This window comes from Terrapene carolina, unplaced genomic scaffold (assembly GCF_002925995.2).
Source record: "Terrapene carolina triunguis isolate 2854851 unplaced genomic scaffold, T_m_triunguis-2.0 Scaffold66, whole genome shotgun sequence".
Taxonomy (NCBI): Eukaryota; Metazoa; Chordata; order Testudines; family Emydidae; genus Terrapene; species Terrapene triunguis.
In genome coordinates this window covers 54,998,343-55,012,278 of record NW_020664417.1, presented here as the reverse complement: position 1 = coordinate 55,012,278, position 13,936 = coordinate 54,998,343, and the positions used below count along the sequence as shown (strand labels likewise).

General features: G+C 47.2%; 1 protein-coding gene across 2 annotated transcripts in view; it reads left to right on the top strand.

The window, feature by feature from the left end:
* DCUN1D4 (defective in cullin neddylation 1 domain containing 4) overlaps positions 1–13,936 on the top strand; it is a 71,293-nt gene that overhangs the window by 12,858 nt on the left and 44,499 nt on the right. The window contains exon 2 of one of the 2 annotated variants that reach the window (XM_024216219.2): positions 3,870–3,940. The exons of the other annotated variant lie outside the window; for it this stretch is intronic. Within the exon in view, the coding sequence (XP_024071987.1) occupies positions 3,870–3,940 (71 nt within the window). The remainder of the gene's footprint in view (positions 1–3,869; positions 3,941–13,936) is intronic. 2 annotated transcript variants of the gene reach the window in all.

The window sequence follows — 13,936 nt, the reverse complement described above, 5'->3', positions numbered from 1 at the left end:
GGATGTCCCTCTCTACGTAGCTAGGAAAGAGGAAGATTGGCTAACTTGGTGACACAGTCATGCTTAGGGTATCCTGTTAACACTCCTAGGCTAGCAAAACATGAGCTGCCATGATTATTACTAACAGTGTTTAAGTCAAAGGGTGTGCGGGGACCATGTATAAAGCCAGCAGTACTATTAATCGAAAAACTCAGTTAAAGTTGTAGTGTGGGCAGGACCTTAGTCTTTCAAGACCTACTTTTTTCCAGGTTTGGAAAACTAGTCAATGTTGACTTAATTTCTTTTCTTAAGATGTTTTCAAATGCTTTTAGATCCCCAACTCTACTCTTATCACTAGTTTTTCAGAGACACCAACTTATGGCAAACTGGGAAAATGGTATATAGGAGACCTTGAGACCACCGAAGGAGAGAAGCATCTGATTGTGATCCCAGGCTCAAGTCTCTTCTGGAGCAGAAGTGCGGACATTTGGTATTATTGTCCATGACAAATAAATCTGTGGTGTGAGTCCCCCACTGATGAAATATTGGCTCTGTGATGGACTTCTGCACTGATCACTTGTAGTTGGTTACTGCATGTTGTTAACACGATGTCCAAAGCCTGATGGCTTCCTGGCGGATGTAGGTGTGATGTTTTGGGGATCACCCAGACCAGTAAGGGGTTCTGTCACTGCCTTCCCTGTAAGCTTGGGGTTCCTAATTGCTGTGCTGCTAGCTCAGAAGGAGCTTTGAGAGCCTTAACGTGGTTCCGTAGCCTACTGCTAGCCTTTACTTTTCATAATTAAATCCCTCCAAACTTTCTATTGTTTTGATTTTGAATGTGTAACACCACTTTACCAATTAGGAAAAGATGTGATTTTTTTTTTTTATCTTTTCCCTTTTGATTGGAGTTAGAATTAAAATGTCATCTGTTTTCACATTATCATTAATAATGTTCACATGAATACAGAAAACTCGGGAAGGACTAGGGTTTAACTGCTGCTGTTAATAAAAAAAATAAAAAAAAAAAACCAACCTAGAAACATTTTTGTGTAGGTCCCATCAAATGTGATAGTTTGAATTTTTTTTAAAAACATTCATTTAAAATTTGAAGACATTTCCATTAGACTATAACTATGAGAAAGTATATTCGATATTAGGATAAATTAAGTGTATTTGAAACCCCTAATATAACACATTCTTTCTTTTAATGGGCACCATTAAATCCTATTTTAGATTGAAAATATTTTGCCTAGTATTGTTACAAGTACCACCCACAATTACTGTAACTCTTAGTTTAGAATTGAACAATTGTTCAACTTTTTCAGCTCATTTACTCTCTATGCTTTGTTACTCTGGATACTCAATTTTATTCTGTGTAGAACTTTCACCTCGCAACAGAGAAAAGAATAATATTTAGGTTGTGAAATCCTTAGGGTAGGGATTGTGTCTCACTATATTTGGACAGTGCCTTGCACATTATGGGTGCTACTATAATACAAATGATCAGATTTTTTTAGTAGGAAAACTGATTATAAAAGGACAAATTGTAAGGGGGGGCTCAAGAAAAAATTTAGTACCTGAAACTATTTTTTTTACTCATTTTGATTGAAGTGTCCAGATCCTTTTTGGATTGACTTGCATTACTACTATTTCACATCTTTGGAAGGAAGGTATGTAGGCGATAACGCATGCACTTCGTGATGTACCGAAGGTTCTCCATCGCCATCTCACAGTTGCAGCAGTTGTCATTTCAGCAAATGATAAATGAAGAGATTCTTCTGAGACCATCAGCAGCATTGTTTTCACTCTCATGGTAGCAGTGTGCTTCAGGTGCATGGTTTCAGTCCCTAAAGGTTTTTGGTTTGAGACTTCTTTTTAAACAAGAAGTCAAGGCCAAGTCTGCTGTGTAGCAGTACGTGTACTTACCATCATGTCTCAAAAAGGTCCATAAACGTTATTGAATTTGGCTGTTGATATTTCAGTTAGTCTCTTTTAAAGGAATTTCTTCTGATTTTGCTGTTCTGTCCCTTTGTTTTTGGAATTACTTGCCGTATTGAATAGATTATTTATATAGAGTAACTCAGTTTTTGGCTTTCATAGTGCAATTTTTTTTATCAGTCTTATTTGGCTGGAAAAAATCAGGGTAAATCAAACAATGTGAGAGAATCTAGCCAGCATGGTTAATAGAGTATAGTAATAAGATGTGGTCTGCCCTTGAATTAAGCTATACCAGGTGTGGTGAGGAACAGAATTATAGATCAGCAAAATTATTCCTTGAAGCCAAGGTACTGAGTTAAAAACTATGACTTTGTGTCTCTGAAATGTTAAAAACACTATTTTATCCACTATTATGAGAGAATTCCAAATCCAGGCATAATGTAGATTCTTAAGAAGTTGGGACTTCCCTCAACTACACCTTTTCTCTTACAGCGGTGTTCCTCCTATGAGAATAATTGGAATTGTACTGTACTTTTACATAGACTTAGTTTTTAATGTCTCACATACCTTGCCTCTGCACTCTGTTTTCCATAGAGTGTGTGTTTTGAGGACTGTTTTGGAATATTAAAGATGGAGGTGTGGAAATTATATTTTTTTGCTTTTTTCTGTGACTGTCTTATTTGTTTAGAAGCTGGAGAGAGACAAATGAAATGTTTCTGTGCAGAAATGCTTTAATATAATGACTGGTATTAGTAGGGTGACCATATGTCCTGATATTAGGAGCTTTGTCTTATACAGGCAACTGTGCTCCCCCCTCTTCCCAAAAAGTCCCAATTTTTCATACTTGCTATCTGGTCACCCTAGGTATTAGTGGATCCTCCAAGTAAAATTCTTTTATACAGGAGGGCTATGCTGGTTATGTGATTGATATCTCTTTGGCTGAGAGGGCTGTTCAGATAGTGTTACACAAATGTTCACTACCGTTTTTGGTCTCATTTAAGTTCATAGAGCTACTTATCACTACATTTGGTAATGTTTGCATGATTAGTCCCAACTATGATGCTTCTCAGGTTATGCACTTTGGCGCTGGACTGTGCTTCACTACTGACAAGATCCAAAGCTAGCAAAAGTTAACCCTTGGCATACTTTTATTTTTAGCAAGAATATTACAATTTGCATACATGGAAGAATTCCATGGACTTAGTGTTGGACATGAAGGAGCCTTAGGCATGGGGAGGAGTTTTAAAAACCTAAATGTAAACTCAGGTTAAGAATCTTGCATGAGACATCAAAAGTAAGGAAATACAAAATTATTTTTTTCATTCCTTAGCTAGGTATTGCTGCTTTGTGCCTCTTGTATCTGTAGGCAAAAGTCAGCATAAGTCCTGTATAAATGTTTCCCATCGCTTTCGTTGGAGAATATGTATTTGCATTTATAGTAATCAAACTAACTTAAAAATGTAATGTTTATGATAGTTAATCAAATTCTCCTAGAAGGAATGTGCTTTGGATATTAACTTACCATAGGGACGGATGGGAAAGTGATAGGATAGGTAGAGTGGAGGGCAACTCTGTTTCATGGATCCTGGTTTTTTTTTTGGGGGGGGGGGGGGGGTAAATTTGGCTTTATGAACTTAAGTCTATTTAATTTTGCCGATGGTGGAGGAGATCTGTGTGTATGATAAAAATACATAGAATTTCTTTTAATGAGTTGCACTTACTAATTCCCATGCGGTGGCAAAAATTGTACAGTCCCTTTCCCCAAAGAGATGGGAGGGATTTTTATTGATGTTATGAAGCCTGAGTGAATACTTTTTTCATCAGAGCCTGGTAGTGGGTTTTTAAAAAAAGAAGAGAATACATAAAATCTTGTTTCTAGCCCTAAAAACTATATTCCATAGTGTAATTTAAACCAGGATAAGAGACACAACTAAATTTTATTTTTCCTCTAGATTTTCAGCTGAACTCTCATCTATCAACACTGGCAAATATTCACAAGATTTACCACACCCTCAATAGGCTGGTAATGACTTGCAATCTTCTCTTTATTTAATAGCTAGTTATTTACTTTTGAATGCATTTATTTGTGCTATGAAATATTTAGATTATTATACTTAAAAATTTGGGGGAATCCACATTAAGGTTTCACAGTTAACTGTCACTTCTTGTGCTTTGATTGCTTAAGGTTGCATGTGTATGCACAGGAGGTCAAAATTAAGATATGGCTGTGTCCAGTGGAGCCCTTGTCTCAGTATGTGTACATTATGGTATGCCTGGAAGCATGTGTGAAAACTGCATGTTCCTTTTGCTTACAGTTTTTATCAGTGTCAGGCTCCTTACAGTAAATATGGGAAAACATATACTGTAAACACATCAGTCAATTTAGAGCAATCCAAAGAATGAGGCATGGGCTGTTGATGATCCTTGCCTCCTTCACTGAACAGTCACAGTATTTTCCACAGCATAGTTAGCCATGCACACACTTACAGTTTAGGGCAACTGCAGCTGTATTTCCCGCAGTGGTCCAGCAAGGCCACCCATTCTCAGGCTTTCAGTTACCCAGTTGTTTCTCCTGGATGGAGACACATGTCTTTCTCCCTTCTGACCAGAGTATTTTTAGGCTGCACAGATGCCTGTCTTAACTGTGCAGGTCCCATCACAGATAGGTTGCTTGAGAACACCTGCTTGCTTTTCTTTAGAGATGGTTAACACGTTTAATTGCTGCAATTGTAAGGTGCCACACAGCACTTTCTGTGCAAGCCTACTTTATTTGTAAGGTAAAAAGCATTACAGAGAAAACATTTAGAACAGTAAAAGAACCCAAATGGGTGCTAATAAGCTTGCCAGAATTAACCACAGCCCTACCATGGATTCTGACAGGAGCTGTTCTTTAATCTCCTCACCTAAGGAGATTTCTTGTGGTTACCAGTTTATTACAGCTTCAGCTCAGAACAAGCACCCAGTCTTATGTGACCTCAATAGGCCAACTCCTTCCAAACCTATCTTGAGGATTGGGGCTTTCTGTAAACCAAGGGCCCTGTCCATTTGCTGGATCAGGAAGAAGGCCATGAGCCAGTTTAAAACCAGGCTATTTATTTAAAAACCTTTTTTGGTCTGTTGTTCAAACTACTTTCTCCAGAAACCTAGTATATATGAACTTTTCTGGGGAGGTGGCTTCTCTGGAAATGTTACAATCTTAGTGAATTTGCTGAATTATCCCCTGGTGTTCTCCTATTTACCTTCCTATGGAAATACACACAATTCCACAATAACACATACATAATTGATTTTTAATGAAACAATGAACTCCAAAGATGTTAAAATGAATTCATTAAGGTTTAATTTAATTTAATAAGTTTATTTAGGGTATTGCAGGAAATTTAGAGCATTATATGTCCCTCTACAGAAGTAGGTGTAATTCGGGTGCTGGCTGACACCCTAGGGGAACCCACTGACTGAATCAGGGGCAATGCATTCTTCCTGAAAGTGGGGGAGCCACGAAGCCCCACCCCTCCTGTGGCCCCGCCCTTGTCTCCCTATTTCCCCTGAGGCCCTGCCCCCTGGCCAAGCTGGAAGCCGGAGCCTGGCTTGGGAGCCTCCACTTGCCCAGGGTGGGGAGGAGCCTGAGGGCAGCCCCTGGCCTGTGTCTTTGCCCCCCGGACTCCTCACCCAGGGTAGGTGGAAGGTCCGTGGCATCCCACAGCTGCCTGGGTTCCCCGGGCTCCTCTTACCGGGCCAGGCTCCAGCTTCCGGCCTGGCCAGGGGCGGGGCCTCAGGGGCCGAAGAGCTGCAGCCGGGCCATGGTAAGAACCGCTCTGGCAGCTGTGGGGAGCTGCGGACCCGCAATCTGCCCTGGATGGGAGTCTGGGGGGAGGGGCACAGACTGAGGGCTGCTCTCGGCACCCCCATCCCAGGCAGGTGGAGAGTCCCTGGCTCTCCACAGCTGCCTGGGCTGCTCTTATCTGGGCCAGGCTCCAGCTTCTGGCCTGGCTTGAGCGGAAGAGGAGGTGTAGGGGGCCAAGCCCATGGCGAAAAGTGGATGGGCCAGGTCCGTCTATTTTCAAAAGTGGGAGGGCCATGGCCCCCCGCACCCTGTTCTGGCGCCCCTGGACTGAATGCTTGGACAGATTTATTGCCTGGATGGCGGTTTTGTTAGTACCTTTTATAATTTCACGATTAATTTGTTTAGGTAACAAACATTTTGCTAGCAAGCCAGCGTATTTTCTTTAAAAATTTGTACAGCGTTTTTGCGTAACCGTTCTGCAAAATATCTTTTTTTAGACCCTATGAGGCTGATCTTTTACATGCCCCTTCTTACTCTTGTTGCTCCACAACTTTTGGGTGTAAACTTGAGACCTAATTTTTCCCACCTACATCTCCCATGCACTTTCCTGGGAGTGTATATGGTGTCTCTTGGTTCCCCAAGTGGTCAGCTGCCTCATTTCTGGATTGAGGTTCCCCAACCCCCGTGGGAATATTACAAGCAGACATTCTTTGGCTCAAAGGGACAAATACGTCAGGGCTGCCTCTTTGTGCGGTGGCTCTCAAACATGCACTGCTTTTATTTTGCTCTGTCCTGCTCCGGGTCCCTTTTGAAGGCCTGGCAGAGAGCTTAATTCCTTTATTTTGGGCACAGTGAATTTTCTTTCAAGTCAGTAGTCTTGTCCTTTCTTTGAAGCAGCAGGCAATCTCATCCCCTTCCTCCTCAGGTGTTTGTAGATTGCAAACTGGAGTTGCAACCTGATTCTTTTTGGACACTGATGGGGAATGTGACTCCCTCTTCCCCTTGTTAGCTATTCTATTTACATTTTGCTTACATACTCTCTTCTCTGTCTTAGGCTAACTAAGAGAGTCGTTTAGTCTTTCTGTTTTCAATGCTATAACATCATTTTCTAAAAGCAAAGAATATGGAATATCTGAAAATACACCTTACACTTTCTGGGTCTGTATAGAAATTTGTGCTGTAAGTAGAATGAAGGCATTCACACCAGGAACCTTAACCCACATTTCACACTATGGCAGCATTTGATGGGGCTTCACTATATCGGACTAAACTATAATCCTGGCTGGCCCCATATCTCTCTATACAGTGAATTTATCTCCATTAACCACCACCTTCTGCTCCCACTGTTGATTGGATGGATTTGCACCTATGAAGGTGCAGCAAGACATGTTTGCAATGATATGGGTTGTGAATGGTTTAGCATGAACATTATATGCCATTGGCAAACTGGCTGTGTGACTTTCTCCCTCTGGAGGTTCAGTCACACAGCTAATTCTATGAGGTTGAGGTGCAGCTGGAGTTCCCAGCACTGCAATGTCACTCAGTGGGTGTTGTGAGCATTCTTGGTCGAAGTGACCCTGCTGGCCACATATGGCACACCATTTCTCCTCCTGATCCAGGGCTTTTGAGATTTGGTTTCCCTCCCTCGTGGGTGCAGGTCTTTGCCTGGGCTTGATTCCTGTCATCTGATCCTGTTTCCTTCCTATTAGTCAACCTGGATTTAATCGAAAACTTATCTGCATATTGGTCAGCCCATTTCCTGGGTATGGTTACTTCTTCGAGTGATTGCTCATGTGCATTCCACAATAGGCGTGTGTGCTCGCCACGTGCACCAGTGCCGGAAGTTTTTCCCCTAGCAGTACCCATGGGGGGGAGCGCCGCCCGCGACCCCTGGAGTGGCGCCTGCCTGGCGAGGTATAAGGGGAGATGCGTGCTCTCCCTTCCCCCGCCCCTTCTTGCCGCCAGTGAAGGTGTGTTGGAACTGCTCTGCTCCAGCTTTGCTGTAGCTTGTCCTCAGAACTGTTCCTTCGTTCAGTGTTAGTACCTGTAGTTAGTTTAGTTTAGTTAGTCAGTGAGCCCGAGCCGGGGCATGCCCCGTGCCCCGGGGTTTAAGTCGTGCGGCTCTTGCAGGCGTTCCATGCCAAGAAGTGACCCACATGCAGACTGTTTGCGCTGCTTGGGAGAAATCCATATCAGCGAAAGGTGCAAGATTTGCAAGTCCTTTAAGCCTCGGACCAAAAGAGAAAGGGACATTAGGCTCTGGGCCATCCTAATGAAGTCGGCGCTGACCCTGACCCCGGCACGCCGCTCCGAACCGGTACCCGGCACCGCGGCATTGGTATGCCGCAATCCTCCAGTATCATTGACCAGTCGGCACTGCTCCCCGTCCATGGGGCACGCCAAGAGGGCCAAGAAGACTCCCTCTTTGCAGCAGCACCGAGAGAAATCTGGGCCAGACGCTAGACCCATGTCGGGCAGTCCTCGATCCCCACCGGGCCCCAGGCCTCCGACTCAAGCTGAGCGGAGTAGCCCGGCCCCTTTGGAACAGGCCTCTCTGGATGTCTGGATACCTTCCACGCCTGAAGCCCTCCAGGCGGCCCGGGACGTCATGTCCATGCTGGTGCCTGGAGCGCCGCCGATGTTGGCCCCGCGCTCCAGAGGCAAGCCGCTGTTGGGATCTCCACAGCTGCCTCCGACCCGGTACTGGTCTCGGTCGAGGGATCGTTCCTGATGCCGATCACCGCCCAGTGACCGCTCGGGGCAGAGTCCAGGTGGATCGCCCTCAACACAGACCAGATTGTCTGGCTGGGTTTTGTCCGGCCAGGACTCGCAGCACTGCTCGTCCTCAAGGAGCGAACATCGACAGGACCACGGCAGGCGTTGCCGTTGGTCCTCGTCTCGGAGAGGGTACTGCAGTCGGTCATGGCACATTCGTTGACGCTGTTCCTGCTCGGACTCCCGCTCCAAGTCTCCGTCAAGACATTGCAGCCCCGAGCGTCGGGGTCTCGCTGTCGCGGGTCCACCAGTCGAGGCCGTTCGCGGAGCCGCTATTACCGCTGGTACCAGTCCTCTATGTCGAGATCACAGTCCCGTGGCCGTCGTAGATCCCGGCACCACTGCTTCTCCTGGTCCAGGGACAGTAGCGGATCGTATGCCAGCCCGGTTTCCATCTGTAGCCGTCCTTCGATGGGCCGGGCCAGCCAACCCGGACAGCTGGTCCTGCCAGCGCCACAGCAGGTGCAGTGGCACCGAGCATCGTGGCTGGCTGAATGGTACCAGTGGGCATTGTGGCCTCCGGCACAGCCCCTGGTGGGAGCTCGCTTGGTGGCCGGAGCTTGGGAAGCACCATTGGCCTCCCTCTCCAGACCCCCGAGAAAGGAGTCGGTGGGACGTACGTCCTCGGCACCGTGCCCGGAGTCCTGCCAGACAGGTTCAAAACCCTGAAAGGTCTCATCGATTCAGTCACAAGGTTCCCGGTGACAACAGCCAGGGTTTGCCTGCAACTCTTGGGTCACATGTCGGCGTGCACGTACGTGGTCCGTCACGCCAGAATCAGGATGAAGCCCCTCCAGCTCTGGTTGGCCTCGAAGTTCTCCCAGGCCATGGACAGGATGGACAAGGTCCTCACCGTACTGGACTCTGTGATTGCCTCCCTACGGTGGTGGTCCGCCTCAAACAACATGCTCCAAGGAGTCCCGTTCAGGGACAGGACCCTGTCGTTGGAGCTGGTGTCCGATGCATCAGACCTTGGTTGGGGGGCACATGTGGGGAACTTTCAGAACCAAGGCCTGTGGTCGGCACAAGACCTGACCCTACATATAAACGTCAAGGAGCTCAGGGCAGTGCGGCTGGCGTGTATGGCCTTCCGCTTGCACCTGAAGGGCAAGGTAGTCAGGGTCCTCATGGACAACACGGCTTTGATGTTCTATATGAACAGGCAAGGCGGGGCCCGATCTTCTGCCGTGAAGCCCTCAGGTTGTGGGACTTCTGTATAGCCCACGACATCCACCTGAAGGCCTTTCACCTACCGGGCGCCCGGAACGAGAGGGTGGATCGCTTGAGCAGGGACTTTTCCGGCCCACCAGCTCTTCCGAAGGTGGGGAACTCCCCAGGTGGACTTATTCACGACTCGGCAGAACCGGCGATGCCCCCGGTTCTGCTCCGGGGGGGGCACTGGGGAGAGGCGCTATCTCTGATGCCTTTCTCCTGTCCTGGTCAGGCTGGCTTCTCTACACCTTTCCCCCATTTCCCCTAATCAGCAGGGTCCTGGAGAAGATAAAGTTGGACAAGGTACAGGTCCTCCTGATTGCCCCGGTGTGGCCCAGACAGCATTGGTACGGGACCCTCACGGGACTGGCGGTAGCTCCGCCGTGGCTGTTGCCGCTCCGCCCGGTCCTGCTCTCTCGGGACCAGGGCCGCCTCCTCCATCCCAACCTAGCGTCTCTTCACTTCACAGCGTGGCTGCTCAGTGCTTAGGTGGAGAGGAAAGGACGTGATCGGACCAGTTTCAGCGCATCCTCCTCGAAAGTAGACGGCCCTCCACTCGCCGTGCTTATTTGGCGAAGTGGTCCCGGTTTTCTAGGTGGGCGGCAGACCAGGGCATCTCCCCGGTGACTGCCCTGATCCAGCTTATCCTTGATTACCTCCTCCACCTGAGGACCCAGGGCCTGGCGCCCTCGTCGGTCAAGGTGCACCTGGCAGCCATATCGGCCTTCCATCCGCTGGTGCAAGGGCACACGTTTTTTCCCATGATATGACTGGCCAGTTCCTTAAGGGTTTGGACGGTCTTTTTCCATATTCTAGACCCCCAGTCCCACAGTGGGACCTAAACCTGGTGTTGGCTCGTCTCATGGGGCCCCCATTTGAACCGCTGGCCACGTGTTCCTGGTCTCACCTCTCATGGAAGGTGGCCTTCCTGGTTGCAAACCTCGCAACTGTTCGTCGCCTCGGCTGAGCGTGCTAGGGGCAGCCGATTTCCATCCAGCGGCTTTCTAATTGGATCACTTTGTGCATCTGTTCTTGTTATGAGCTGGTGGGTGTCCCCCCGCCACCCATCGTGAGGGCACACACGACTCGGGTGCAGGCCTCGTCGGCTGCCTTCGTGACCCACGTCCCCATCCAGGACATTTGTAGGGCTGCCATGTGGTCTTCGGTTCACATGTTCACCTCGCATTATGCGATCGTCTCCTAGACCAGGGAAAACGCCGGGTTCGGCAGGGTTGTCCTCCGTCCTGGGAACTTGTGAACTCCTACCCACCTCCAACAGAGATAGCTTGGAATCACCTTTTGTGAATACACATGAGCAATCACTCGAAGAAGAAAATACAGTTACCTTTTCCGTAACTGGTGTTCTTCGAGATGTGTTGCTCATGTCTATTCCACATCCCACCCTCCTTCCCCTCTGTTGAAGTTGTCGGGCAAGAAGGAACTGAGGGTGGGGGGGAGCGTGCAGCTCCCCTTATACCGCACCAGGCAGGTTCCACTCCAGGGGTCGCGGGGGGTGCTCCCTCCCTACGGGTACTGCTAGGGGAAAAACTTCTGGCACCAGTGCACGTGGCAAGCACACACACCTATTGTGGAATAGACATGAGCAACACATCTCGAAGAACACCAGTTACGGAAAAGGTAACTGTCTTATCTCTGGGATTTTGTCTGTTAACCATGATTTCAGGTTGCGGTGCCAGAATTTATAGAATTCTTATATACCTATTATTCATAGGCCTCATTGATAGTGGTACCCCTCCCATATATTTCCCCATGTCTTTACATAACCATTAATTTGATTTGAAACATCAGCATAAGTCATGTCTTTTTTTCTGAATTCCCTGCACTCTTGTAACAAAGCTTGTTTACAGCTTTCATAATCTTTATAGTCTGCCCTTCCCATTAGGATAAAAATGTCCAAGACCTTTGTCCTAGACAGTAGTGGAGCCAGGTACCTTACCATGTGCTCCTTTCCCATTTTATTCAATTTACATCCCATTTCAAAGATGTGTAGGAACACATCCATTTCACCCCCTCCCTAAAACAAGGAAATAGATTGGACTCTACACCATTCACCAGTACTAGTACCCGGGGACTGGCTCCACCTGTTGAACTCTGGTTCTGCTAGCCTGGTCTTTCCATTTCACAGTGATATTGGTGCTCCCTAACCTTCTCTCTCTCCTCCAGCTGTTGCTGGTGCTCCTCATACTGGTGCTGGTTCTCCTTCTGTTTTTTCTTGTACTGACACTGCCTGCCCTGGTCTGCGAGCTGCTGGGTTTCCAGACGCATTCTGTCCCTTTTCTGCTCCAGCTGTGGAGCTGTCCATCACTCCTGTTGCAGTGGTGTGGATGGAGCACAGTTGCTATGATTGCCAGCTTCTTCCCTCTTTTGGGCATTGGCTCCAAGACTCACTCTGTCTGCTGGACCCTCTGTCAGCAGGCTGGAGATTCTTTGTGAATCTGGACCATCATTCCTTAACTGGTCATTAGAATACAGCAAATTTACTAGCTGTGGTTTTGTTTGATCCTCAGTATTGATCTGCCTTTTTTTGCCTAACTCAACCAGGTGATTTTTCTTTAGCTAATTATAATTCACTTTCCCTGTTTTTTCCCCCCCATTATTCCTTTCCTGAAAAGACTATTGAGACTGTGGCAGGGTGAAGACTCACCGGCATGGCACCTCCTCCTGGGAATTAGCTCTTCCAGCCCGGAGTGCCCTCTGCAGGCCAGTGTCTCGCCTGCTGCTGGCCCCCGTGTCCCTCCTGGACCCCGGTGCCCCTTTACATCAGGGTTCTGCCCACAGCAGCAACCCACAATCTGGGTCTCCCCACCCAGGGGAACCCCCAACCCTCTATCCCCACCTTGCCTCAGTGGCTACTGCCAGTCTCCATCTAGCCCCCGTTCATTGGGGCAGACTGCAGTCTGTAAACCACTCATCATTAGCAAGGGGGGTTAGGACCTGCTGCCTTTGCCTATCTCTGGGCTGCCCCTCTGCAGCCCCAGTACCTTTTTGTAGGCCTTTTTCAAGGCCTGCAGCCTGGGGTTTTTTCAGGCTGGAGCTCCCCAGCTCCTTCTGCCCTTCCCCAGCGCTGCTCCACCTCAGGTACCCTTCTCTCCCAGGCAGCCAGGTCCTTCTCTCTCAAGAAACTAGAGAGAGAGTGTGTCCTCCTGAGCTCCTGGCTCGCAGCCCTTTTATAGGGCCAGCTGTGGCCTGATTAGGGCGTGGCCCCCGCTGTGGCTGTTTCCCCAATCAGCCTAGGCTTTTCTCTCAGCCCCGGCCCTCTCCAAGGGCTGGCTTTTAACCCCTCTTTACTGGAGTGGGGCAGCTGCCCCACTACAGAGACCTTTGTGCTTTTTCCCCCGCAGTACTTGCTTTTACTGTTGTTGGCACTTACACAATTTACATTGTTGCAGCATTCCACTACTATAGTTCAGGGTAACTGAATCTGTATTTCCCTTCAGTTGTCCAGTAAGGGCACCCACTCTCAGGATTCCAGCTCCCCAGCTTTTGCCTCTCTTGGAAGGTGACATGCAGCCCTCTCCCTTCTGACTGGGGTGCTTTTAGGCTGTATGGTTTCCTGCCTTCACTGTGTATTTCTCAGTGCAGACAATTTGCTCAAGGATGCCTGCTTGCTTTCTCTTCAGAGACGGTTAACAGGTGTAATTGCTACAGTTATAGGGTACCACACAGCACTTCCCATGCAAGCATACTTATTTTTAAGCTAAAAATTACAGTATAGAGAAGACATATTAAAAATAGTAAAAAACCTACATGCATGCTAAAACTAAGTCAGTAAGGTTTAATTTCATTAAATTAAGTTTATTTAGAGTACTTCAGGAAATTGTCTATTATATCTCTCTCCTACAGAAGTGCGTGTAACTAGAATTGGCCGGCACCTTAGGAGAACCTATTGACTTGGGCAGGTTTATTTCCTGGATGGCAGTTTTGCTATTTTATACTTCCACATTTTCCTGTTTTGGTAACAAACATTTTGCTAGGAAGCCAGCATATTTTTAAAAAAATTTGTACAGAGTTGTTTGATAATCATTCTGCAGAATATCTTTTTTTAGAATCTGAGGCTGATCTTTTACATTTTTAATACAATGAACTCCAAAATATTAAAAATAATTCATTAAGGTTTAACTTATTTAATAAAAAGAACAGGAGTACTTGTGGCACCTTAGAGACTAACAAATTTATTAGAGCATAAGCTTTCGTGGGCTACAGCCCACTTCTTCGGATGCATATAGA